This window comes from Amblyomma mixtum, chromosome 3 (assembly GCF_055824585.1).
Source record: "Amblyomma mixtum isolate Tamu chromosome 3, ASM5582458v1, whole genome shotgun sequence".
Taxonomy (NCBI): domain Eukaryota; kingdom Metazoa; phylum Arthropoda; class Arachnida; order Ixodida; family Ixodidae; genus Amblyomma; species Amblyomma mixtum.
Genome location: NC_143014.1, coordinates 91907141 through 91934856, shown reverse-complemented (window position 1 = coordinate 91934856; position 27716 = coordinate 91907141). Strand labels below are relative to the sequence as shown.

The window sequence follows — 27716 nt, the reverse complement described above, 5'->3', positions numbered from 1 at the left end:
GCTTTAGCACAGTTAAGCCTTTCCTCCTCCGTAACTGATGACAGTGGACTCGTAAATTTAAGTCTGAATACTGTTCTTACTTTCAAACACTCGTTTATTGCTTTCTGTTTTCTTTCTTTCAGAGTACTCATGAAGTCGGCGTAAACCTTGCAGCGGGCTGTAGCGGTCCCTATCGGGACTGACCGTTCTTCAAGCACAGCGGACAGTCACCGTGTGTCATACTCATCGCCATGTTATGTATATAATGTGGGAAGCGCACCGTTTTCGACACGTGATTTTATGACTGCTTTATATTAGAGGAAACATCGTGCAGGAAAAGTTGGACCCCAAAAGCTTGATTTCGTCTTCGCTAACTGATCGTATTTCCAGATATCTGCTCAAAAATGCAACGCTGTTATCTGGAAAACAAGAAATGTGCCTGTTCGAAAACTGTCCGGCATTTCTGTTCATTCTTTTTGTTTGATTGGGGTTAAAACGTTTGTTTTTCTTGTCTTCTGTGATGCAATGCCATCACACTGCCTTTGGGACGAAAAAGAAAAGTGTGTTTTTGTCAAATACGATCGTTGGTGTTTGTGTTAAACGCATCATCGTGTTTCAGTGTTTGGCATATCCTCAGCCTACCAAACTGCAGCAGCCAATTCACTGCCCTTAGCTCAGAGGATGATTTTTCAAGTCTTGTCAAGCATCTTTTTCTTTGCGCTCCCTCAAATGTATACGAGAGGCACAAAAAAATTTAGGGAAATTTCTTTTGTCAAGACGAGTGCGCCTTTTTTATGTAACGTAATCCTTCTTACCATTTTAGTCTTTTTTCCACGTCGCTCCGGTTGCAGGGGTCGACGTTCGGGTGTGCAGCGATTGTAAGCGTGAGCTCTTGCGAGCAACTGTGTGTGACTTGCAGCGGTTTCGGGCGTTTTTTTCTTTAGCCTTGTTCTAACTTCAAGTGCAAATTGCTTAGGGCATAGCGTCGCATACACAGGTGTTTAGGTGAAAGTCCAGGACGTCTAGGTTGACGGGACCATGAATTAAAAAAGCTGACGCATCGAGCGAGGATTCAACTAAATGCGATTTTGTGGGTCGTTTTCGTCAGCAGTTTGTCGACTGGCTAGTCCTGCATAAATTAGCCAGGTTGTGTAACTGCTTAAAATACACGAAGAGACACTTGAGGCAAGCTTCGCTATTTGTTGTCTGATGACGCAGAGTGTAAGAAGAATAGCCTTGCGGCCCAGTTTCCTAAAGTATTTGCTTGTCACTGAGGCCTTCCACGAGCGAGCATGGAAACCTTCGAGATTCGAGCAACCCCTTGCTGAACGGTGCCCGCCGTTGATTGAGTTTGCTACTGGCCGTTATAGTCATGGATGAAAAGCGTGGTTACTTTGAACGGCCTATGTACGCGCAGTTAAAAGTCGTCGATACCAGAGCACACGGTGCTGCAGCGTTACACGCCACATTGGCACGTCATATTTCACGTTTCGTGTTTTGTGTGTCTAGTTTCAAGTGTCTGAAAACAGCGTCGTGAGGTGTACCCTTTACTTTATGCCGGAATTTCCCTCTACCTTTAGAGGAGAAACAGCTGATTGATTTCCACCAGTGAATTGATCAACTAATTGGTTACCATCGTTCTGACTTGTGGCAAAGCAGTGCGTTTCGTCCTCCTGCTGTGAATAAGTTTTCGTTGTCGTTTTCTTTCGGAGAAATTGATACTCGAACTATTCTGAACGGGAAAGCCTACATCTTGTTAACGCGCACTTCGTAGTGATGCAGGTCTCGGGATGCATTCGAATTTATCTCATGGGTCGCTTAGAGTGGACGGCAGTGAACTTATTATACTGAAGCTTGCGGGTGAGCGTGACGAAGGCTTTTCTCCAAGCAGAAAAGTTTGAACGGTGGTCCCTGCTGCTGTCACCCTTTTACTCAGCATGAGACCAAGCTTTTTGCCTGTTGAGTGCCCGGAGTCTAGTGAGGGTACGGAAAGGAAACGGCATCTTCTGGCTCCACAAAACACCCCAGCAATTAGGCGATGTGATCGCGGTTGTAAAAGGAGGACACATACCTCCTTTATTGTAGTGCCTATTTCGTGGACGGCGCACGGCTAGAAGACGCGTAGCCTTTATCAGATGTTTCTCTGCCCTCTCGCCCCCTTTCTCTCTGTCTGCTAAACCTGCCGCGGCTTCCATTTTGTCTATGGCTGCCTAACTGGGTGCTGGCCACCGGTATTACAGGCTTTGCATTGTTGCGTTTGCCAAGTTGTTGCTAAGAAATTAGTATCCGCCATTCTCCCTGCACTTCGGGCTCTTGCTGAAAGGCACGATTTTTCGAAATCTCCGCACGCACCTTCGTTCCCCCTTTTTTGGTCGTGCAAAAGAGGAGTGGAAAGGAGCAACTCCAACTTCAGTGAAATGTTGAAATGTGCACTGTTTGGTTTGACGACGGAAACCGTGAGCATTTACAGAAAGCGCAGACTCGTTATTCATGATTAGATTAATTAGAGTTTGATCAGTGTATATGATTTCTTTCCAGATACGCGGGAAGTTAGGTGCGATTCTAGCTGCATAATGCGTTTCTTGTACTCTTGCGTAAAAAAAATTAAGAAAAAATGCGGTTTTTTTTCTGGGAAATTTCTCGTTCAAGGGAAAGGGGCGGTCACTCCATGCTTCATCTCTCCCGCCCCCTTGTAAATCTGCCCTTGGAATCGGAAAACAGGGGGAAAAGCTTACCTGGACGCTTGCTTGTTTGTTTCTAAAAGTGGTTGTTTAACAGCTTTCCTTGTTGTGTAACGCCAGTCATGCCATGTAAAGAATGTGCCGATGTGTAAAGCTTGAAATTCGAAAGCCATTAGCAGAATGCTTTTTTTTTGGCAAAAAAGGCCGATCTGAATCGGTTCGTCGCGGTTGAAAGAACACAAAACTTGGAAACTTTGTTGTATTTATTGTGTTCATATTCTGAGTGTTTCTTGACGTTGATCGATCATTTCAGCGTCTTCGTTGCTGGCGCTGGTAATGAAAGGAAAGAAAATTAATGTTTAACGAAGTTACCTCGTGTCAGAAAGTCACCTTGAACATGATACGCGAATGTTCTGAAACGGGCGTCGATGAGTCGCTCAAATATTTGTCAGTGCCACATACTTTTCGTCTCATTTTTTTTTTCTAAGCACAAGTTTCTGTAAGAAATCCGTGAGAATTAAAATGCGTGCTCGTTTGCTCCTGTGTGTATGTTTTCGCTCTGCTTGCTCCTCACGCAAGCGGAATTGTGCTGTCCTTTTACATCGCTCCCTTCCACGAAGTAGAATATCACGGGCGGTACAGTACGAAACATTAGAAAAACATTCCACAGTTGTGTAATTTGCAGCAACATTAAATGTTAGACTGCAACGTTACGCCAACATCAAAAATTACCACACAACGTTTGCGTCATATCCCAAGAAATTTTAAGTCCTATTAAACATTTGATGTTAAAAGTCATGCTCTAAATGGTAATATAACTATCAAATCATATCTGTAAAACAACATTGCTAATCTGCTTCATGTGCTGTGCTCTAGCTTGTTTGGACTTTTCGCACAGTGATGATTATGTCCAACTAAGAGAACTTCACAGTTATATCTCTTGAGCTATGTCTGGCATATGTTCATACATAGTTCCAAAATTTTATTAGAACCCATGAACAATTCCTCGCGAACACTTACGGGACACCCTGCATGGCAAGCATGTTAGCATGTTAGCATGAAATCATGGTATCAAAAACCAGGTGAGTTTATCTGCTGCATACGTGCAGTGTATTATCGCAGTCATTGACTTTTGCACCTTGCTGAAGTGTTGATCCGAGCTGCGTGAGCTTTCACAACTGGCGTGTCCGGTCGTGCAACATTGTTTGAAGTTCCACAAAAAGTCGTACGTATGTTGTTTAATTGTTTATTTAAATTATTTTAAGCTAAGGAAACATTCCTTTAACGATGTAATGCTTCAAAAACTTTAGGAAAGGTAGACATTAAAGGCACTGTTTTAATCTTGACCGAAACAACGAAATAACAATATTATAGCGTTTGATGCAGTCTGGTACGTGATGTTGATAACAATATCCAGACTAGTATTAATGAAGATGAGAACCGATCACTCCCGCACCAACGCAGTACAAAAAAAAAAAAAAAAACTTGCGACAGCTGTCAAACTTCCAGCATTCGTGGCCGAAAATCCCAGACAGCTCTCGATTTTCTCTTCCATAGTCGAAGCCGCTGCACTACGAGCAAATAAAACCTCATACGTGGTGCGAGCCGGAGTGGGCTACGGTGGAGGGAAACGCACGGCTTCAATGACTTTTTCGCCGTGTCCCGTCTCGTAAGCTGTTGTGTTTGTGAGACGCCGAGACGAGCAAATTACTAAATACGTATGTAGCTCATGACTCGTTTGCTCATATCCGGTTCTCCAGCTCAATAAGTGAGGCGCGACTGATGGATGCAAAAAATTCGTCGAGAATGCATGATATGCCTACAATGCGCTCCCCGTGCTCACATGTGACTCGCATATCTTCTTTCGGGAGGTGTTTGCAGCCTGCTTCTAATAGAATTACGCCGCACCCAATGGCCCCACATACTAATTAATGCCGATACACTTTCGCCGCGACAGCTGCGGCGTAATTGATTGCAGCAGACTGCTGCGCACGAAGAACGAAAACGCGTTTACGAAATTTCACCTCTTTCCATGTTCAAGTATGCACTCGTAGAGCAAATTTGCAATGATCTGCCGGACATGGCGGAAACAGAGGAGGTCGCTTCCAGTTGCCGCCAGTGATGTTTGCTTTTAGAGTTGCATAACAAACGGGCCGTTGCCTCTCTGCGCTTGGTGCGCGATATACGAGCCAGCACTAATTTGCGCCGGGATAGTTTTATCAAAGGCAGGTTCGTAGCCTGGGTATCTCCTTTTTGATCTGAACTCCGCCCATACATGCAGCGTCAAGCGCTTCTCGAAAACACAGGTGTCTTTAACGCAAGTAATGGTTCGCGCTCGGTTCTGCATCGTATTTCACTGGCCGTTTGCAGGCTTGCCTGACACCACCATATATATCGTACCTTCTTCCAGTGCAGCTGCAGAATCGGACGTCCTTCCCGAAAGCCTCTCCTTCGCTGAGGGTCTCTGGCAGGCGTACTTTCATCGTCTCCGGCAGCAGGAGGACAACGACGCCCCCTGCCACCGATAAGACTCCAAAAATAGCACTGGGGACGACGATGCCATAGAGCTGACCCTGCGAGAGCGCGCGATAAGAATTTACTGGAGTGTAAACGGTGCTGTCATGCATCCTAACAGTCGGCCAGGTCTGCTCGTGCCTTTTTTCGTACGCATGAGCTTTGACAACTACATGGCCACCCACCTTCATCAAAAACAAAGAGAAGATGGCGGCACACAACCGCTACATGAACGGGTATAGGGACGGAAAGAGGAGTTGCCGCACAAAATTCATATATGTGTGCAAGGTTCGCACCATGTAGAGTATGTGAGGAGTAATGATGAGACCGATGCTCGCAGTCATGGCAGCGATGCCCATGGCGAAGGTCCTGAGCACAGTGGGGAACAGTTCGGCGCTGTACACGTATATGGTGGCGAACGAGGCCGTGATGGTCAGTTTGCCCAGGCTGCACAGCATCACGGTGGGCCACGCACTATCTGCGCTGAGAAAAGACATGCAGGCTTTTCTTTTTACGTCGACGCAACCGCGAACAGCCGGGTAGGAGAGTCTGATTCTGAACGCAACACACACAAAAATAAAAATAAAAGAACACAGTGCTGCATTGCTCAACTTTCAACGGCGAAGAGACAAAATGGAATGCGCACGCAGACAAAGCAGCTATTATAACTGCGCAGGCGTCAAGAGAGAGCGGTCGCCCGCAGCAAAATTATGCTTCACATTGGGCATTCCGATCGTATAGTCTCTACTGTCGGTGTAGAAATAAAAGGTCGAGTACGCTGGTCTAGAATATATATGTAACACGCTTATGTATCGAGGCACTGCAGAGAGACTGAGAGAAAGCAAATATTGCACAGCAGGCGCGTACCGCTCGCTTTCCTTTTTTCTTTAGAGACGCTCCCCCTCTTTTCACGCATGCAAAGGAAGACGTCAAGAACGTTCCGAAAAACCGGCATCTGTGTGCTGTGCGATGTCAGAGCGTGTTGAAGGGGTGGACGAACTAAATCAGGAGCCCTCCACTGCAGAGATTCTTTCAACCTCCATCCTTTCAACCCCCTATCACCCCTTCCCTCGTGGCACGTTTGAGGTACGCACCGAGAGTGAGACAGTTACTGCGACCTTCCTTTCCCCATATCAATTTCATTTTTGTTATTCCATGAAATGCTAACGGAGCTACCGGTGCCACGAGGAATCCGAGAAAACAACGCTTCCTTTTTGTTTTTTATCGCGCTGCGGCGCGTGCAGACAGGGACTGTTCTCTGTCCTGCCATAGCAAAACATTTTGATCCGAACACAGATGGGCGCTGCCCGCACTGTGGAGAGATCTGCGATAACTTTCACATGGTGTGGGCATGCATGTACTCAGAATCCTCACCTTCCCCCTCCCCCACCCCCACCCGAGAGGCATGGGAGACTGGCCTCCTCAACTACTCCTCACTGGAGTCCCAGAGGGTTCTAGTAAAGCGGGCGCGAGACGGGGCCTCGTCGTGCGGTGTCCCGGACTAAGGATACCGACCATGCACCGGGGTTTTCTCACCCCCAAACTCTCTTTGAGTATTACAGTTTTTCACCACCACAACCGCAAACTTCAAGCAGAAGCAAAATTATATGCAAGGTGTACCAGCCGACATAAGCCAACAGTTGAAACAAATACGTACTACCTGTTACGGAAACGTGGTAGCAGCAATATTGCTGGCGGTCGCATAAAACACACGAGGGACTTTTTTTTTTTCTAACGCTAGTCTTTCGAAAAGTAAGTTTGCTACCGAATGTCGACAGGGACCACAAATGGCTCAGCTGCTGCAAATGTAAGCTAATTTACCCCAAATGTTTATTTTAACGCGATAGCGTTAATGACCCTGTGCTGCAGAAAAGCCGGCCTCGTCGTCAGTGTCGTCGGCCGTGAACGAAAAAAAAACCACGAAAAAAATCTCCAGAGAAGCAACCTAGATGGCAGGTGGACCCCCTAAGTCACGTAGCCTTGTGACGTCATCACAAAACTGCCCACCGGATTGTGAGCGAGCAAACTGGCCACCGTGGCAGGTGGCAGTTAAATTAATGATTGGTCGCCAGAGGTTGCTCGGGAAGAGCAGCCTGGGTCGCACAAGCCCCACCGGTGGCAGCACCTGTCATCGCAGGGCAGTGGAGCATCGTTTAACCGTGCTCCACTGCCGTAAATGCGTGCTGACAGCAACTACGGCTGCGCCAAATCGGGCGAGGCGCAGAATGTTGTTCGAAACACGCGCACCTGACATGATGATTTCGGATTTCGCAATTTGCTCAGAGCCGCAGGAGACGCTATATCGCTATACCAAATGAGAATTCTTTATACGCTGTCGAAGTTCCCAACTGCGGCTTTCTTGCGGTTCAGACATCAGTTAGGTAATTAGCTAATTATGAAATATTCACTATAATCATAATTCAGTTTTGTCTAGGCGATCTCCAGTAATACTGTTTCAGTTTCATGCCCCAAACATGTTAAACACCTTTTCTTAACGCTCAGCTCACGCTAGCGGGGGCCACTTGCAAAAATCTGTCTGCACACGAAGAAAACTTGCTCAACAGTGAGCGCTTCGACACGACAAGGAAAGTGAACGCGCGTTGCTCGTAGCCCTCGTCCCTTCGATTTTCGATCTGGCTCAAAGTAGGTTGCCTCCGATCAAAACGAACATGGAGGGTCGCACTCTAGTAGACAGCAGCTATGACTGCCTCGCGAAGGGAGGTTGTAATTCACAGAATTTGAAATCCAGTTTGTTACATCAGCACTCACGTGCATTCCAGAGTGCTATATGTGGCATTCGGATCCAATGAAAAAGTGGTTAATTCTAGCTTATTCCTATCTGCGATCCGCAGCATGTTTTCCTGCTCCGCCAACTGAAAAGCGTCGTGCTTCAATGGGCGATTTGGATTCAAATCCTGAATTCTTATTCGCCGAGACAGATTCTGAGCTCCTTCGCGGATAGCTCTGCTCCGGATATTCGATAGGGATACGCCATTAGAGATAAAGAGAACGAGCTAAAGCTGCACAGTGCTGTCCAGGCTACGCGCTGTCATGGCATCAATAAATTGGCCACCAACATCAACAGTGACCTCACTTACAGGCTGAAATCAGTTCGCTTTGAGGCGTAGCCAGCGCGATAACATCCAGCTGCTGACTCACACAGTACGGTCGTCCGAAATATAGGCTATATACAGCTGATAGTACGTCTCGCTTAGTCGGAGCTTTGCGCGTGAAGCTTCGGCGCGCTTGCCTGATGCAACGAAGACGGTGGAGATGCATGCGAGGCCCCCAAGAAGCATGCTGAAGACCATTACGGGTCTCCTGCCGTGCCTGTCCATGAAGTACCAGGCCAGGCAGACGCCCACCACTTCCGCGGCGCCGCTGATGGTGAAGGACACGTAATCGCTGATGCCCATGGACGAGACGGCGAACGACAGGCCGTTGTACACCATGGTGTTGGCCGTCCAGCTGAAGCTCACCACCACCACTTTCTTGAGGAGGTTCGGGTACTGCACCAGCCTTCGCAATGATACCGCTCCCTCGTCTGCAGTTTCTTTGCGGGCCAGGCTTTGCTTTTGGTCCTGCGAGCGAGAGGGATGCCGTGGTCACCAAACGTCGTGTGGAAACAAGTTTATCTGCAGGGGCTACTTTCCCTCTTGAATCTAACTATACCCCTTGTTTGTCTGAGTGTGCCGATGCATGTTAATAGCAAATGCTTTCTTTTTTGTAACGGCAACTGCAGGGAAATGGGGACGTGGCCTAAAATTGAAGGGCTACATCGACGTGGAAAGCGCGTCGCCTCCTTATGGATTTGCGCCTCTTCACCCATTCATCATCGTCGTTTTAAAAATCTTGCTGCACTGCTTAGCGCCAGTCGATGCAATTAGACCTTAGAGCAAAAGACTCGAGTTGCATTACTCTCTGGAAGAAGAGGCGCATGTAATCTCTTGAAAAAGAAGAACTGAATAGAAATATATGGTTTTGAAGTCTTCGAAGAAAATATGGCGGCCAGACTCTTTGTTTTCTTAATCAGCCGCTTTGCCGCCGGACAGCCTTTGTCAAAATTAGGAAGGCATTTTTTTTTTCCTGGGCCACGTTGTGCACTTCCTTACGCATCGCCAGCGTTTCAATTCTCTTGAAAGTGAGAGGAAGCTTCGTCCTCCCCCCCTTCGAAAGTTATAGATTTCCACAGATGATACAAAAGCTACGCTACACTTAGAAGCAAACACCTTGTGCTCTTTGCTTTGAACAATGCCTGTACATCTTCATTCAGTTTGGTGACGATATACATATATTACCCCGGTGTCTTTTTTTAGAAGGTGCAACATTTTTAATAATGGGGTTTTTGGGGTAAAAAGAAGCTTTTTGCGGCATAATAATACCAGTGTTGGCGGACATAAAAAAAAAAAACAGGCGAATCAAGCTAACTCATCATCATCAGCCTGACTACGCCCACTGAAAGACAAAGGACTCTCCCATATCTCTCCAATTAACCCTGTCCTTCGCCAGCCGCGGCCACCATATTCCCGCAAACTTCTTAATCTAATCCGCCTACCTAACTTTCTGCCGCCCCCTACTACGTATTCCTTCCCTAAAATTCCAGTCTGTTACCTTTATGGACCATCGGTTGTCTTGCCTTCGCATTACATGCCCTGCACAAGCCCATTTCTTCCTCATGATTTCGACTAGCATGTCATTAACCCATATTTGATCCCTAAACCACTCTGTCATCTTCCTGTCTCTTAACGCTACACATAATTTTTCTTTCCATAACTCGCTGCACTGTCCTTCAGTTGAACCCTTTCCGTTAGCTTCTACGTTTCCGCCCCATAGGTGAGTACCGGTAGGATACAGCTGTTATTTACTTTTCTCTTGAGGGACGTTGGTAAACTGCAATTCATGATCTGAGAGAACCTGCCAAATACACTCAACCCCATTCTTATTCTTCTAGTTATTTCATTCTCGTGATCTGTATCTGCAGTCACTGCCTGCCCTAAGTAGACGTATTCCCTTACCACTTTTAGCACCAATTATAAACTACTGCTCCCTTCGGAGACTGTTGAACATTACTTTGGTTTTCTGCATATTAATTTTTAGACCAACAGTACTGCCCTGCCTGTCTAACTCATTGATCATGTTTTGCACTTCATGTCCTGAGTGACGAAGCAAGGTAATATCATCAGCGTAGATTACTCAGGTGTTCTCCATTAACTCTTATCCCCAGCTGTTCCCAACCCAGGCCTCTGAATACCTCCTGTTAACAGGAGGCGAATAGCATTGGCGAGATCGTGCCTCCCTGCCTGATACCCTTTATAATTAGAATTTTATTGTTGACTTCATGGATGACTATAGCAGATTTGCACCCGCTGTAGATACCTTCCAGTAGTTTTACATAAGGCTCTTCCAGACACTGATTCCGCAGTGCTCGCGCGACTGCTGAAGTTCCGGCTGAGTCAAATGCTTTCTCGTAATCTATAGAGGCTATGTATAGGGATTGGTTATACTCTGCACATTTCTTTATGATTATGGTCTATAATTGAGTACTCTTTACGAAACCATGCTGACCATTTGGTTGACTAAAGTCTAAGATTGTCTTGGCTCTATTAGCGATTACCATGGTAAATAACTTATAGGCGACGGGCAGCAAATTGATCTGTCTGCAATTTTTAAAGTACTTCGGTGCTACCTTCCTGTACAAAAAATTTGAATATTATAAAACTGTCAGGTAAATGTATAAAAATATTGAAGGTAATGGTCCATTGTCCCGATATGTAGAAAAAGTTTTCGTTTATACTGTTCCTGTCGCTCGCATCGCGCAATTAAGAGTGCCATAGAAAACCAACAGGGAGCGGTTTTGACGGGAGCAAAAACGTAAATAGCTAAAAAATTCAAGCTTGCAGACGGGAGATCTGCGGATGTATTGATTGTCATAGTGAAATCTTGCACTATATGAAAGAACTGCGATCATAAACTCTTTCCTATTCAAAAATGCCTTTGTCCAGAATTGTTGGGCATGGACTTCTCCTTTCTTATGGATTAATATGATGTTCGCGTTCTTCCAAGCTTCTGGTATACTCGAGGTCATAAGGTATTGCGGATACAGGGCAGCTAGTTTTTCTAGCACAATCCTTCTAGCACGTCTTCGACATATCTGCTGTTCCCTGATCCTCACCAGCTGCTTTCCCCCTTTTCAATGCTCGTAAAACTTTCTTTACTTCCTCTTTCATGCTAACTAGTAAGTGATTAACTAAATTCTAATAGCTAACTTTTTAACTGTTTCCGATAGGCACCTATGAGATTTGTAACAGCCGTATCAGTTTTTAGAACTTCGAAAACGCGATTACCCTCGCCGCTGTGGCTCAGCGAATTTTGGCTACATCGTGCCAAAATACACGCGCTTTCGAAATACATGCAGGCATAGCAGCTCCTCTAATGCACGTGACTAGACGAAATATCCAAATTTTGTCGAGCCATAGCGCCGAGGGTAACTGCGTTTTTGAAATTCTAGAAATTGATATGGCTACTACTAACGGTCGGCTACAAATCTCTGATTGAAATCAGGTGCCTATCGGTAATAGTTAAAAAGTTAGCTATTAGAATTAAGTTTCTCAGTTTACTAGTTAACATGATTCGCCGGTTTTTGACGTCCGCCAACACTGGTGCTACTATGGCCCAAAAGCTTCTCTTTATCTCAAAAACCCTATTTAAAAAAAAAAAAAAATTCCGGCCTTCTAGAAAAAAAAACTCTTGGTATTTACCGTACAGTGGCGTCTTAAGGGCGCGTAATAAATTGTGAATGCAGGAGATCGTATCTACGTCACTCACCATAAAAGTCCTCAGGAAATTGGGTGGAATCTTCTTTCCATTCCTCTTGGCAATTTTCTGGACAATAACCTCTGCCTCGGCGAGTTTGTGTTGGCTGAGCAGCCATCGCGGGGATTCTGGAACGAGCCTGTTGGCGTTAAAGTTAACGCATATTGCCCCCGACACGCACACGAATCAAATAAGCAATCCGCTATCGTGCACTTTTTCAAAGCATGTGTCTACACAACTCAAGAAAGCGTAAATCTACAGGGAGTGTCTTGTTCCTTCGAGATGCTCCTCCAGCCTTGCATCCACCGAAGCACATTGTAATGTAGGGGCAGAGCGGAAGGAATCGAGCAGCTCGATGTGCGACAGCAGTTGTGAGGCAAGCACTTGCAAGTGAAGGGGAGCCCGCACCACCAAAAGGCCAGCAGTGCGACGAAGGGCAGCGAGGTGGCCAGCGAGACGGCGAACCAGGAGCGCAGCAGGTAGGCCACGCCGGCCAGTAACATGAGCACCACGCCGTACACGGCACACACGAACATGCCGGCGAAGGTTCGTTTCTCGGGGCTCATGATCTCCATGCCTGCGCCGGAAAGGGACGACGCCGCAGCGTGAGTGCGCGGAACTTCCGAGCGTAGCGGGACGCGTCAGATTCGGCGGCTTGCCATTCAGCAACGCATGCTCTTGCAAGTTTCGCAGAGCTATTACAGGTGCCAGGGCTCCGGGTCGCCAAAAAACTGGAGCCCTGCGCAAACTGGTCAATCATTTATTGAATTCGCAGATAAATCTCTTCACACGTGAGAAACGTTCCTGAGGCTTGCTTGCGGAGCTTTACGCACTTTTTGCTAAAGTGGCCTTAGAAGGATGCGCGGTTATGGATACGGCCACGACAATAAGGCAAGTGAGCAGCATTTCAGAAAAAGGGCACGACGAATCAACTCTGTGGCTTTCGAGGTGTCCCAAAGTAGCGATTTTTGTGATTTTATAATGAAACCAGCGACTACGATATATACCCCTCCCCAACCTGGTCTCCATATATTACTTGGCGTAATATAGTATAGAAACCTGCTGTTTGACGCGTCTCGTTCAGCGTCATGCTTCGTTGTTTTCAGAATGTTTTGTAGCCGCCGCTGTCATTCTCATCTGAGGGTCGTTTCTATTCTGGCAATGGGAAGTACGTTACGTTACAGTTGGAATAACTCTTCGTGCAATTTCGCGTTTGCTCGCAACGTTTTTCAGCTGATATTGTTTTCTGCAGAGTAGAACAAGCAAATCGATCGGTTATATCAAAGGAAGCAAAGTTGATGTACTCTCAGAAATCTTGCCGTCCCCTCCCTGCGAACGCTACGGGCTGAGCGCAATAGGCATGCTGGCTGAATAAGAGCCGTCGCATAGGAACAGAACCCGACTTAACACCTTGCTTACTCGAGATGAGTTTAATCAAAATGAGCCCATTGTAGTACATACATGGCTTTATACCTGGCCTGCAGGCGTGGACGATCTTACGTCCGGGGTAGTGAAAAGCTTGCTGCCACTGTGCTGTTATCGCTCTTGTTCTGAAGACAAAGCAGCAAAACACACACTGGTTGGGCGAGTGTGTGTCTACGTCTTCTAACCAGCGCTTCTGCCTCTTGCACTCTCACGAGCACCTGCAATGACGGCTGTTTTATACGCACGGAGATCAAGATTCCAATGGCAGCCCTCGCGGACGCAAGAAAAGTATTCAGAGTGCGCCCATTCGACTTGGTGGTCGGCAGTGAAACAAAGCAAGCTTCGCTGAGACGAAGAGGTTAAAAGATAGACGTGAGCGCCGTTCTCACTCATGATGAACGGCGTCTGGAAGATGGCCGGGTAGACCATGCCGACGATGCCCCTCCAGGCGATGTAAGCCTCGTACGTGGCCGGGAAGGCGGCTCCAATCCCCCCTACCACGGTCACCACGATCGTCAGAAAGAAGGATTTCTTGCGGCCCCATCTGCGTGCATGCCAGGCGCGCAACACCGCTGTCAAACGTTACAAATTATACAGCGCAAAAGAATGAGGACAGAGTTAGTTGGGGCGCAGAACACACATTTCCATCTTTGAAAGGGGCAGCCATTTCAATGCTCCATACCCTTGTCATGTGCGCTTGTTTCGGCGTACCTTTCGTTTGCACAAAGGGCAAAGGTTGCGAGTTTCTGTTTTGTTTTGAAGACTGTTCCATCGCAACGATCGTGCAGGTCGCTGCACACACGTGTGTGTTGTTTAGACTACAATTTTGGATCTTTATTTTCTTCCCGTCTGTTTCAAGTTTTAAAGTGTAACTTTCTAGACAGCGACACTTCTCTGCGATTGGTAGTCCGTAGTGTATGTGACTTGTGTGAACAGGAGCTATGGTCCGAGGGGCGCATGTACGAGATAAGAGAAGCGGCTATTAGACGGCACGGCTGCTACTTTCGACTCATGACAAGAGGCAGTACACCGACTCATGTTAATGCTTGTCCTGTGTTTTCTGTCGCAGTGTTCCCCTGCAACTGTGCAGGCTTGCTCCCGAACATGATCGAGGTACCAACTAGCCCATATTCTAGCACCACGAACTCCCAAGTCTCAGCCTTGTTAGGTATGCTACCATCTAGAGCAGTACTTGCCAATGCACTGGACCACTTGCCTGTCCCCGATGTAGCCGAAGAGCAGGTTTCCAGCCACACTACCAATATAGAAGGAGCATTGAGCCATGGACACCTTCCACGCGTCGTCGCACACAACGTTCATCTGGGCACAACGAAGGAGGCCACGCGGAGCTCGGTCAAATTTGCAGCGTATATACTGTGGCCACTTTCAAATGTCGACAGTCAAGCTCGATTCTTTTACTGGATGAAAGTGCAGCGGTGGTTATTATCCACAACTCTGCAATATAAGGTGTATTATAAGGTTAGCAACTTACAAAACAATCTGTTAATTGTAGCTCATTAGAAACTGCTAAACAGCCGCACTCGGCGTGTACTCGCCCGGCTAAACAGTACAACTCCAAAAGGAATTCGGGAAACGACCGTATCTTTCTCGTCTCAAAGCCGACATTATCCAAATAGTAGACACTCACCCAGCGTAGAGAGGCGTGTGGACCATACATTACCTGAGTTACTAACGTGTCGTCGTAGTAGGTTGTGTCGTAGACCCATCCGTGGTCGCAGGCTCTGGTCATCCAGGACGCATTGGGCCGCGGCAACGAGCCTTCGTCGAGCACGCGCAGCACCACCGCAGTGTAGTTGAGGTCGTACATGCGACAGCCATCGAAATCGCCGCCGCCTGCTCGCCGCGGAATGCTGAGCTCGGCAAGCTCGGCGGTCGAAAAGGTGCTGCGCAGGGCCTCCAGCTCGGGAACACGGCACCGGTGGCGCGGCGTGGCCGACACGAAGATGCTGCTGAAGAGCGTGAACACCGCGGGCAGAGTGGCCGGGATGCAGAGGAGGAAGTAGATCCACTTCTGGTACGGCCCGAAGGCCCCTATCTCCGGCAGCAGCTCGTCCAGGTCCATGGCTGGAGCTTCGCAGTGTGTAGCGACGTGGAGGGAAGACGGCGCGAGGTGAGAGCGTCAAGTTAGGCTCATTGTTATAACTGACTAGAATTAGCGTTCTCAATTACTAAAAAAAAATATCAGTACAAAGAGCCCGGCTGGGCGAAGGCGCCGACTAGACAGACGTCCGCCGGCCAGTCAAGCCCTGACTGCAAGCCGCTCAAGCCGGCTGCTCATGCAATGACTGCAAACTGGCTCACGAAACTTTCATACCTCTTCTAAAAGAACAAAAATAACAAGAAAAGAATGAAGGGACGAGTCTCCAAAGTCCATAGGTTGGCGCCATGAGGAGTGGCTCACTGACACTAACGAATAGCACAGGTGGTACAAGGGCCACAAGTGGGCTTTACCGCACGAGGCGGATTTGAAGTTGTTTGACGTCGGAAAGAATCACTGACCCGTCAGCGCAACGGTTTGATCCAGGTCTGTTTTCCCAAGCATTTCACCACAGAAAATCCGAGCACCAGGCCGACGGAAATCTTGTACCCATTAAAAAACCACCCGACGGCACTGGGGATCGAGCCCAGCACCTCCTGAATGCGAGGCGGATGCTTTACCACAAGGTCACCGGGTCAAACTCACTTCAACTCCCTCACCCTCACACTGACGACCACTCACATTCACAATCACTCACATCCACTCACACAACCACTCAAACTCATATCCACTCATTCACACTCAAACTCAAGGGTGCGAGTGTGAGTGAGGCGAAATAAGTGCTCTTATGAATGAGTATGCCGACCTATGCGGAAATTCTCCCGAACCCCTCTCAGTTCTGCGCCGAGGAAGTATAGCAGTAAACAGCTGACTTTGTGTTTCCAGCATAAAATCTGTACTGTTTTTTCTGTGCCGACAATGGGTTGATTGTAGAGAGCCACCAGTCCATGGCTGTACTTTCGCATGGCAGCAACATAATATTTAGCTGAACTGAAAGAGCGCGCCGTACCCGCGTATGTTGCCCTAGTGCGAAATGTACGCAGTCTCACCGGTAAAACGGCCCCGCGTTTCTGTTAAAAAAAAATGCGAAAGTTGAAACTGAGAAATTGGCGACAGAGCAGACGCAAGACGCGATATTTCAGAAGTTCATTCCATTAGGGCATGTTTACATACACAATGACAAAAAGAAATAAGCAGTACAAAAAAATTACGAGGAACTTTAGCGGCTAAAGTGGTGAAAGGCGGAAGCCTGAGTGCTGCATTCTGCTACGCGATTGTTCACTTCACATTCTGTTGGTGCATTAATTAACTGCAAATTAATGACGCTTTAGCTTCGCCTTTAGAAGTGGAACGCGACAGCCTGTTGTAGCGCTGCCAGGCGGTCCACGGAACGCCACCACCCGTTAGGCGCAATGCGTTGCCCTTTGAATGCAACGCTTTTTGAGGAAAGATTCTACGCCTTGCTCGTCGGTAAATTGGTTTTTGAGGAAAGCAAATGTATCAGTGTCTCATATCTCGGTGGTCACCTAAACCTCGCCGTAACGGGAAGGGGGGAAGATGGGAGTGAACGAAGACACCGTATTCACTAGACGCGCCTTTGTTCATTCCAAGCCATCGAGCTAGCATGGCGGAGGAGAAAGACGAAGACGGCGTTCCGAACGGTCGCGTTTTTGATGCTCTCCGCAGAAATGGATAAATCGGCCCTAGGCCGAGGTACTGTTGCGGCTTCTGCTGCCAGTAATACTTACCGTACTGTTCTTCCCCGTCTGCCTGCTGGTAAGCTGGTTTTTAACTCCGTATTTCTGCATGCGGACCTTGCTGGCCGTCCCTATCGTGCCCAGGACTTCAGAGATGCCTTACGGGGTGTCGTTGACCTCTGTGACATCAGCTGTATCGGACAGTTTCAGATGTCTCACGTATGGATGATAACATGCAAGACAGCGTTAGCGAAAGCTAAGCTCGTGAGCACTCAGGAGTTACAAGTGAAAAACCGCCGTTGTCTAGTGATTGACCCGGAACCGAAGACAGTAAAGCTCAAGATACTTTGGCTCCCTGAACATCTTGAAGATTTTTACATTCGGGACGCCCTTCGTGCTTGCGGAACGATTACGTCCATCACAGTGGAGCACTGGAGGGTTCCAGAAATGGAGGGCATGCGCACCTTGAATCGAGACGTTGCCTTGACTCTTGCTGATGGCGTCACTGTCAATGACGTGCCTAACATTTTGACAATTTGCGGTGTACAATGTCTGGTTTTAGTGCCAGGAAGGCCACCACTGTGTCTCCGTTGCCACAAGGTTGGCCATATACGCCGTCATTGCCGCACTCCTCGGTGTGATGATTGTCGGCGTTTCGGCCATACTACAGAGGAGTGTGTAGTGTCATATGTTGATAAGCTACGCGGTGGCACCCGTGCCATGGACGACTCATTGCAGGAGCACTTGATGGACGCAACAGAAGTTTTGGATGCTGCTGGTGGCACGCCAGCCGTTGCGCCCATTGACTCAGCGACTACTGACCCGCTGTCTGGCCCCGTTCCTGCTGTGCAGCATGAGCCTACCCAGCCTTCACAGATGGAGCAGCTGTCTGCAGATGATGAGCGTCGATGCCTGGCGGAGCAGGCTCCAGCTATATGTAGTGTCAGTGATGGCACTCTTGGCGCACGTGCCTGTGCTGTGCGTGGGCCAGAGGAAGACAAGGACGACGGTGTGGCTCCGGCGCCAAGTTTCTGCACTGCTACATCTTCTGAGGCTCCTGCCGGATGTGCCACACAGGTAACAGAGTGCCAACCTGGCACTTCACTCCCCGACGGCAACTGTGATGAGCAAATTTTAAGTGCGGCCTCGAAGCGCGGTATGTCTCCGAGTTCTGCCTCCTCAGAGGAGGACAGTGTCCCCGCCAAGCACAAGTCCCGCCGTCGAAAGTCAAAGAATAAGAAACCTCCTCGGCGCTCCAGATCAAGGAGAAAGGGCGTCAACTCTAGGGAGGTCTCACCTTCCGGAGTGATGCCCCCAGACACCGTGGATGCCTGATTGAAGCTCCAGTTAGCCACCATGGCGTCTAACCAGCAGTTGACTGTCGCAACACTCAACATATGTGGACTCCGTTCAAGGCAGAAACAGGTACAGTTACGCCGATTGCTTTGGGGCAATCGGCTAGACATTGTCGCTATTCAAGAAACTAAAATAGAAAGTGAAGTGGATACAGAGATAGCCCTGCGACCTTTCCTAACAGATTACAACGTCTGTGTGTCGCACTCAGTGGGTTTTTCGGCAGGTTGCTTTCTTTTCTTAAAGAAGAGTCTACCTATTTCTGACTAAGTACCAGGTTGACATAGAAGGGCCTCTGATATGTTGTGACTTTCGACTGCATGGCGAGTCGTGGAGGGTTATCAATGTGTATGCTTCAAATAATCCAGTGCAACGAGCAGTTTTTTTTTCATGCCATTGCAACTCTCCTAGAATGTGATCGTTATGTCGTTTTGATGGGTGACTTCAGCTGTGTGTGCGACCCACGCGATCGCACAGGTCCTAACCAAAACGCCGATAAGAGCTCTGGTATATTATTGTCTGTTACCGAAAACGCAGGTTTAATTGATGCCGGATTGCCATCCGCCTTCACATACATCAGAGGAGCCTCACATTCACGCCTTTATCGCATTTACGTTTCCGTAGATCTCCTTAAACGGCACATTTCATGTGATGTCAAGCCTGTTTCTTTCTCAGATCATGCTATGGTCATTGCGCGGATTGGAGAATGCGCCCGTCCCAAATTTCAGCCGCAGTGGGAACTGTGGAAGCTTAATTCCGAGCTTCTAAATGATGAGCATTTTCACCAGCGAGTGATGACAGCTTTGGAATCTTGCTTGGTCATGGATGTCCCATTATTTGCAGCTTGGGAGATGTTTAAGCTCGAAGTTCGTAGCATAGCTATTGAGATCGGCTCCGTGAAGTCTTATCTTAAGCATGGCGAGGTGAAACGGTTACTTCAGAGTCTTTATAATCTGCATGCGCTTGAATGTGAGGCTCCTGGCTTGTACACAGAGGAAATTGGTGCTGTTAAGTGCAACCTGCAGAAGTTTGATGCAGAACGCTATCGTGCGGCCCGTGTACGATCCCGCAGCAACCGTGCTCTGCACTCTGAGGAGCCTACTAGACAGGCCTTGCTAGATGAGTGTCGTCACGTGGCTGCCAAGCGAATTTCTGAGCTCTACTGTGGTGGTGCCCTGGTCACAAGTACAGATGTCATAGTTACCGAGTTTGAAAACCACTATAGCTCTCTGTTTGCTGTCACGTCTAGCACTGCTGATGATGATCATATAGCGCGATTGGTGTCCATGATTAACCCACTCAATGAGGATGAGTGCAAGGAAATAAGTGGCTCTTTAAGCTTGGGTGAATTGCAAGATGCAATTGATCAATTGCCGCTTTCGAAAACTCCGGGGCCTGACGGCCTCTCAGGAGAATTTTACAAGGCATTTAAATCCGTTCTAGCCCCTGTCCTGCTCCAAATTTTTGAGACAAGTTTTGATGTTGAATTTCTGCCTCAGTCATTTACGAAAAGTCATATTGTCTTTATACCAAAAACCGAGGATAAGGAAAAACTTCGATTTGTAGATGGCTACAGACCAATCACGCTTTCTAATGTAGATTATAAGATTTTTGCTAAAGTACTGTCAAATCGGCTGCAGCTTGCAACGTACTTTGATTGGGCCTCATCAAACATGTGGCTTGCGGGGACGATCAATACAATCTAACCTACATGTAGCGCGTACGGTGTTGCAGTATTGCAGTGACGCTCAAGAACAATTAGCAATGCTGCAAATTGACCTGGAAAAGGCATTTGATTGAGTGTGCCATTCATTTCTTTTTGCACTTTTAAATCACGTCAATCTCGGTTCAATACTTTCTACTGGCATACGCCTTTGTTACAAATCCTGTACCACGCGCTTGATTGTTAATGGCTGTCTCTCGCAACCAGTCCCAATTCAGTCTTCGGTGAAACAAGGGTGCCCACTGTCTCCGCTCCTGTTCGCATTATACTTGGAACCACTTTGCATAAGTGTTATAAACAGTAGAGCTGTCAATGGTTTCCGAATAATGGGCCACGAACTGAAGGTATTGGCTTATGCAGATGACCTTGCGTTTTTTTGTACTGATAAGCCAAGCATCGATGAGGTTATTCGTTTAACGGAGGACTTTGGTTCGGTGTCAGGAAGTCGGATTAATCGTTCTAAGAGTTGCGGTCTTTGGTTTGGTAGTTGGGGTTCGACACCTGCTGAATATGCTGGTATAACATGGACATGCAGGCCACCAAAGTACCTTGGCGTCCCTTTGAGTGCCTATAAGCATAGCGCACATTATTGGAAAGACCGCGTGTCAACTCTTCAGCGCTATGCTCAAACGTTTGTCCCCCATGGCCTCTCAATTTTTGGCAGGACGACCGCCTGTAATCTGTTTCTCGCCACTAAAATATATTATGTACTGCAAATTATTCATTGCGCAAGACTTCCTATCCAGCGTTTTCACAGGGTTTTCGCTACTTTTGTGTGGGATTCGTCTTTTGAATCCATGAGGCGTGATAACCTTTTTCGGCCTGTAAGCGCTGGTGGCCTTGGTCTAGTTCACCTGTATGTCCGACAGATAGTGTCACGTTTCATGTTTTTCCGTGACACTACACACCCAATAGTACGTTCATTCCTGCAAACAAATTTAGTTCATGTTTTACCCAACCTCATTGTGTCTTCCAATGTTTGTGGCCGTCCGTGTTTGTGGGGCATAATACAAGAGGTGTATTTGGCTGTCCGTTTCCTACTTGTTCGTTTTTCTCCTGAGTTCCTTTTTTAGTGTCGAGGAAAAAGTTGTATAAGGATTTGATTAGTATGCTCTTCCCTCCGCTCATGTACCGCTCTCTGTATTTTGGTTTACCGGGGCATGACGTACTCAAAAGAGTACGTAAGATGCCAGTCTCGCCGTCTACAAATACCTTTTTCTTTAAGTTACACACCGGTACGTTGCCCGTTAGAACATGGTTAGATAAAAAGGGCATTTTTGTGTCTACCGTTAATTGCCGCCTTTGTGATGAACCAGAAACAATTGTGCATTGTTTCATCAGTTGCAAAGATGCAGTACTCTTCTGGGATATCCTGCAACGCACATTTAAAAAAAGAATTCATCTGACTCCACATTCTGTTCGCTATCTCACTGCGCTGCCATTTGTTGATGAACCCCTGGACATGTTCTTTCTGATTGGGCTGCACAGCCTCCGGAAAACCCGCATGATGGACAGACACTGTGAACCTGTTGTGTCTACAAAGGATCACTTCAGTCGAATGGTTGTTCATATAAGAGACGTGTATGCCCAGACTGAGTACGAACCGGAGTGGCACTCACTATTATAGTGATGTGCTCTGCATTGCCCCTTTTCTAGTGCATGGTCTTTTGTATATGTATTGTTTACCACTGTTTTCATAATGGCTTGTATATAGTTCATGTACATAGAACATTACATCACTGTAATAAATACCATGTTGAAGAAAGAAAAAAAAAGCTAGCATGGCGGAGTGGTAGCGTGCTCGTCTCGCACTCCGGAGACCGGGGTTCGATTCCCGAGCTCGGCCAATTTCCTACTCGGTTTAATTTATTTATCTGGTCTGACTAGGAAGGTTAATTAGACTAACTGGTTAAGTAAACAATTAACTAAACTCAGTTTCACTTACTTGGAGCATCACTATACGATCCCTTTAATTGGTTGCATGGTTACTAGCCAAAGTACAATTGGCCCCGTTTGAAATTCGCGCACTCTGACGTCACGACCAATTCGACCAATTGAAAAGCGTGACATTTTCTGTCGACAACTTCTGCTTACAACGATGAGGCATTAAAGGCTTCCGCCTTAATATAAGTAAGGCAGAAAGGACAGGTAAAAAAAAAATTAGAGGGCCACAGGCTCGCCTTAAGGGTCTGACGCGACAGCGTTAATGGTTATTTCCTACTTTCTTTCTTAATTAGTGTCTCTTTCTAATCATACATCAGTAGGCATACTAGACCACGTGATACTTCACCACATGACACTCCACGTTTCAATTTAATCAAATCGAACGAACGTGTCTCAATGACCAGGACACTGTGGTACAAACCGAGCCTTTTTGGAGGCATGAAGTGGGATTCCGAAGACTTGCGGTATTAGGGCGTTCCCTTGCATCAGCATTGCAATAGTGGGCCTCACTGGGATTCTCAAGTTTCGTCCTTCACGCGACAAACACAGGCTTGGATGGATAGGGAACTGTTTGTGTTTGCACGAACACAAGTATGCAATATCTTCTTGGTTTCAAAGCTAATGTGTGAATGCAAGTGTTTCATTGGAAAAAAGTACAGGCGATGCATATAATTTTTGCGATTTTTATGTGGTGCTCTCAACGGGAGCCTACGCGTCCAGACAATCTGTTTCTCCCTCTGGAGTCTGGTGGAGCTGTTCTTCAGCACTTGTTTGTCCATAAGCTTGTTTCAAGGTTTTTCTTCTTCAAAACAGCCAACCATCCCTTCCTCGTAGCTGTGCTTAAGAGGTGGTTGAGTGCCCATATGCCTATTCTGTTTGCGCCCACTGGTGACAAACGTGAGGGGCGCTTGTGCGGTTTTCTTAAGGAAGTCGCCGACACATTCCATTTTCTTACTGTACGTCTTTCCTTAGAGAAAAACAGTTACAGTCTCTCCAGAAAACAGTATGACACAAGTTAAGATTGAGACCTTATTTCCTGTACTGATGTATTGGCAACTTTACCTCGCCTTCCTAGACGACAGTTTGAAGCGGGTGCAATGGATGTGTGTTCAATCGGCCGCAAAGACTTCCTTTTTGAACTTCACACGTCGACCCTACCTGTCAAAATGTAACTTCACGCTTAGGTGAAGTTTGTGCCATGGCCAGGGAACTGCCGCCTGCGTCAGCCACAAGAAACTTTATGGTGCCAGCAGCCAGAGACTACTGAACATTGTTCTTTCTTCTGTCGTGATGTCATGCTCTATTGGGACATTCTTCAACGGGCTTTCGAAAAGGACGTTGAGATCACGCCCTATACTATAAGATTTTTTACCCACAATGGAAGGTTCTAAGGTTCCGTGTGATTTTCTGTGTTCATAGGCTCCTTTAGCGTGTGGAAGAGCAGCATGATAGATCGCTACGCAGAGCCGCTACATTCATCGAAGTCTCTGTTTAGGGAGCAGTGTGCTTTGGTGTGCGGGTCATATGCTGCGCAGGATCGGCCTCCTGTCTGGCTGACTTTACTCGATGCATGTGTGTGTATATCTCGGAATTTTGATGTGCTGGCGGAGTGACAGCAGGATAGAGTTTGCGGGATGCGGTCAGGTTAAGTGAGGCTAGAAGCCTGTCAGTGTTGCTGTAGTACCATGCAGTTCAGACAAAAAAAAAAGTCTCAGTGGCCTGGGGGTAGCATGTGTGACTCGAAACCTAAGGGTCATGGGTTCGCTTACCAAAGGCTTACCCAAATTTTCTTTTCGGCATAATTACTTCTGTTTTACATCCTTATATGTCATAATAACATTTCAGTCCTGCTGCGACCTCATAGTAAAATTTAAATTGAGTTTTAATCATTTTCATTCGACAGCTCAACGTGTGACGTCACAACCCTCTCGACCAACCCTGAATTACTGTGACAACGCGTACGGCTTTTCCTCCGATCCGAACGTCCGCTCTGACACTGTCGCGTTAAAAGGGCTGATTTACAGTGGCTTAACCAAAACAGAAAAAAAAAGCACGTACGCGATCCGTATAGTCTCTATGTAACCGACACACAGAATCCATTGCACTGTTCACATTCGGCAAGTGTAAAACTGTGCGCTTACCTTAAGCTGGCCGCACTCCCCGAACGGAATCGCTAGAACACAGTTCGTGTCTGCATCTCGCAGCATGCAAGCTGGTGTGCGTCGTCGTGGCATCAATATATATGACGGGAGTGAGCCGAGCTTTTATCGTTTTACCGTAGGCTCTTCGCATGCACGGCTGCTTATATTGTCGCCTCTGTGCGCCGGTGACAAAACACAAGCAAAATTGCAGCGTAGTACGTCAGTCCGATGTCCTGGGGCTTAGGTACTACGTCTACGAATTTTTCTGCATCTCAAGTGCCGTATCGCACTGGGATTAGTGCCAAGGATGTCGTGTCGTTTATGTCCATGGATCCAGATTTTCAATGCGTTTACCTTTCGCTATTTCGACATCAATCGAGGGGCGTCTCATACTTCTTGAGCGCAAGACGCAATGCAGGACTTTATCGAAGTGCAGTACACACATCATCTTTTTATGCCACGAATACCAGTAGCATGACGTCGAGTGTCCTTGCTGCGTTTCCTTGTCCTCGGTCTCGACAGAACATCTGCATTCTTTGGGTGCTAAACTCATCCTTGTATTTTAAACAGCGTCCACAACAGACGTCGGAAAGGAGAGAGCACGCAGTGCGACGATCCCTCGTTGGCTGATCTACCGTCGGGAGCGTGGTGTGAGTGTCACTTTATGTCCATAGGTAAAAAGTTGTTTTTCGCAGCTTGACGGGACCTTGTCCCCTGCACATAACAGCGGGTAAGGCAAGACATCCTGTCGTGTGTTACAAAGTGGTTACTTAAAAGTTGGAGGGGACACTTAGGGTATGACGTGTTAGCTAATGGGTTAATGACCATATATGCAGAACTGGTCCATCTCTACTTAGCATGCGTAGATCCCTGGGAGTCCTCGTACCACTCCTGGCGCAGTGGTGCAGCAATTAAGCGATGCACCACTGCCATGCGATGGCAGGTGCTGCCACCGGTGGGGATTGTGCGATGCAGGTTGCCCTTCCTGAGCAACCTCGCGCTTCAATCATTACTTTCACTGCCACCTGCCATGGTGCCCAATTTGCTCACAATCCAGAGAGGCAGGTTGTGATGACGCTGCAAGGTCACGTGACCTAGGTCGCCCACCTGCCTCCTAGGTTGCTTTCGTGCATCTTTCGCTCACGGTCAACGACGGCGACGCCGGATATTCTGCGACACCAGCTCCCTAACGCTGTCGCGTTACACAGACCTATAAGCCGCATAGCTATGTAGGCACAATACACCAAAACAATTTTTAAATATACAATAAAATAACTCAGTAACAAGAATACTTATTTTCATTGTCGGAACGAGGAATATTTCACTCGTATATACGTAAACTGACAGAGGCCGCAGAGGGATTTAAAAAAGCAAATACGGGAAGATTCCGTTACGCACTTGAAACATACACAAAGAAAATCTCGAACAATCGCTGAGAGAACCACTGGGATATGCAACAGTTATAGAATACAATTCTATATAGAATTTATAGTTTAATACATAGTACAGAATTAATCCTGTTTCTAAAATAAAATTGAAACGGTTAGTGAAGACCATTGGAAGAGCAAAAGATGTATTCTAACTTATATTGCAGTACGGTTGAAAAAGATGTTCTTAAGCCATTTCAGACTCAGCCCGAAGGCATCAGTGCTATAGCTTAGGCGCTTAAAAGGTCAGGCATGTGATAATGTAGCGTTCGCATCGCGTAATATGTATGATGAGGATAAATCTTCCGGTGCTCCGGATTTCGTCTCTTATGACTCTTGTGTTGCTTAGTGAAAGTCCTGTTAAGTTCGTTAACATATCACTACTAGCTTTACTTTCTGTTATTAGTCCTGGTCATAAATTATAATTATACGAATTAAGGCCAGCTTTTGGAATTGTTCGTCTATATTGATGCGTATGGCGAGTATGTCATAGCTGTAATGATTTATGTTGTAACCACGCAAGCTTTTGTATATAGTTTCTTGTAGTCTTTGCCAAGACCATGCTTCAGTTACTTAAGTACGATAAGAGTGAACTGCACAAAAGCGACATCAGGTTTCTTGGCAAAAAATCTCATTGTTTATGTAGAATGCTGGACGCATGTTTGGATGACATATGATCTGTGTGCTTGTTCCAGGGCATATCACCCTAAATACAACTCCCAGTACTTTAAATTCAGCCACCGTTATTATATTAACGTTGCTTAAAGTGAATGTTTGAGCCGATGTAACTTGCCTGCCTTTCGCGCGGAAGGCGATCGATTTTGTTTTAGAGTGTAGTTCTGTACATTCAGTTGAATGTGCGTGCGTGCGTGCGTGCGTGCGTGCGCGCGCGCGTGTGTGTGTGTGTGTGTGTGTGTGTGTGTGTGTGTGTGTGTGTGTGTGTGTGTGTGTGTGTGTGTGTGTGTGTGTGTGTGTGTGTGTGTGTGTGTGTGTGTGTGCTGCGTGCGTGCGTGTGTGTGTGTGTGTGAAAATCTGTACGGATTAGCATAGGAGCATTTCTGCATTCACCCACGTGAGCAGCTGATGTGATCCAAGGCTTGACGTGAATATACAGGCTCAATGCACGGTAAACACAACACAAAGTCAGAGGGGTGGTCGCAGAGGACTTGTTGAACCTTCCTTGCCTACAGTGTACATGCGACCAGCACATGCGCATTGCAAGAGGTGGAGAACATTTTGAACCAAAATTCTGGCAATTGATGAATTGAAGAGACACAATGAACAAACTGAACTGAGGACAGACACTCCAATAACGCTCCACTTGCAGCAGGCTTACTTCATCTATGCAGTCCCAAGCTCGTTTTCGTAAGGGCTCACGCGCTGCCTTTTCGCATTCGCAGTTCCTTTCGTAGGAGAGACATTAAGTCGCGATGTTCGATGTCACATTGCAGCCTCCAGTGGAAACGTATGAAATGCCGATGCATTTCATGCGTTTCAAAAGGAAAGCATGAAATTCGTCTGTCGGCATTTCATACCGCCCGTTCTTGTGTCAGTTAAAGGTAATAGTACCTTCCAACACGCAAGAACGCGGTAGGTTCAACAAAAGCTGTTTCAGGGAAACACCTAAGAATCGGCAGTACAGGCCGCGGTATCTTATATTAAGCAAGCAAATTACCAGTGCAGGTACCTGAAACACTAACTTTGACAACGTCAGTCCAACGTGCACACCATGACTGTCAGTTAACCTTTTGCCACCATTTAGCAGGTAAAAGTATAATTTAGGGTGAGATGTCGATAGACATGCTCTCACTTCGTATTCAGCTCTTTTCTTAACACCTCGTGTTTTTCAAGACCTAAGGATAACCATTGACAAGGCACTTACTATGAAGTCTCTGCGCGGCGCTTCTTTGCCGACACCAGCCTCCGGGATCTCCGAGCTCCGTTGGCGCCCCCTTCCCGC

At 47.1% G+C, this 27716-nt stretch overlaps 1 protein-coding gene and 1 pseudogene across 4 annotated transcripts in view; one reads left to right on the top strand and one right to left on the bottom strand.

The window, feature by feature from the left end:
* The window catches only part of LOC149350939 (uncharacterized), a 42928-nt pseudogene extending 39737 nt beyond the window's left edge, over nt 1-3191 (top strand). Inside the window, exon 5 of the transcript XR_016290472.1 lies at nt 123-3191. The product of XR_016290472.1 is annotated as an uncharacterized LOC149350939 (transcript). The remainder of the gene's footprint in view (nt 1-122) is intronic.
* On the bottom strand, nt 2906-27716 carry LOC149350938 (beta-alanine transporter-like). Of its 3 annotated transcripts, none has more exons than XM_089580102.1 (10): nt 27639-27716; nt 15094-15503; nt 14629-14732; nt 13802-13956; nt 12396-12564; nt 12000-12126; nt 8425-8755; nt 5471-5652; nt 5061-5233; nt 2906-2990 (listed from the first exon to the last, which is right to left on the bottom strand). In XM_089580102.1, exons 2-10 carry the CDS (start codon nt 15493-15495, stop codon nt 2933-2935), a joined length of 1701 nt encoding a protein of 566 aa, XP_089436228.1. In that variant the 5' UTR covers nt 15496-15503; nt 27639-27716; the 3' UTR covers nt 2906-2932. The 3 variants fall into 3 exon arrangements, with proteins under 3 accessions (XP_089436228.1, XP_089436227.1, XP_089436226.1); XM_089580101.1 differs by lacking the exon at nt 27639-27716 and adding an exon at nt 24330-24420; XM_089580100.1 differs by lacking the exon at nt 27639-27716 and adding an exon at nt 24330-24410 and having other exon boundaries at nt 15094-17359.

Bases quoted from the DNA above. Each gene is read 5' to 3' on its own strand.
- LOC149350938 (XM_089580102.1), bottom strand. From the start codon at position 15,495: ATGGACCTGGACGAGCTGCTGCCGGAGATAGGGGCCTTCGGGCCGTAC. The intron at 14,733-15,093 runs GTAATGTATGGT...CGTTGTGCCCAG, and splicing joins ACGACACGTTAGTAACTCAG to ATGAACGTTGTGTGCGACGA. The intron at 8,756-11,999 runs GTGAGTGACGTA...TCTCGCTCGCAG, and splicing joins ATTTCCTGAGGACTTTTATG to GACCAAAAGCAAAGCCTGGC.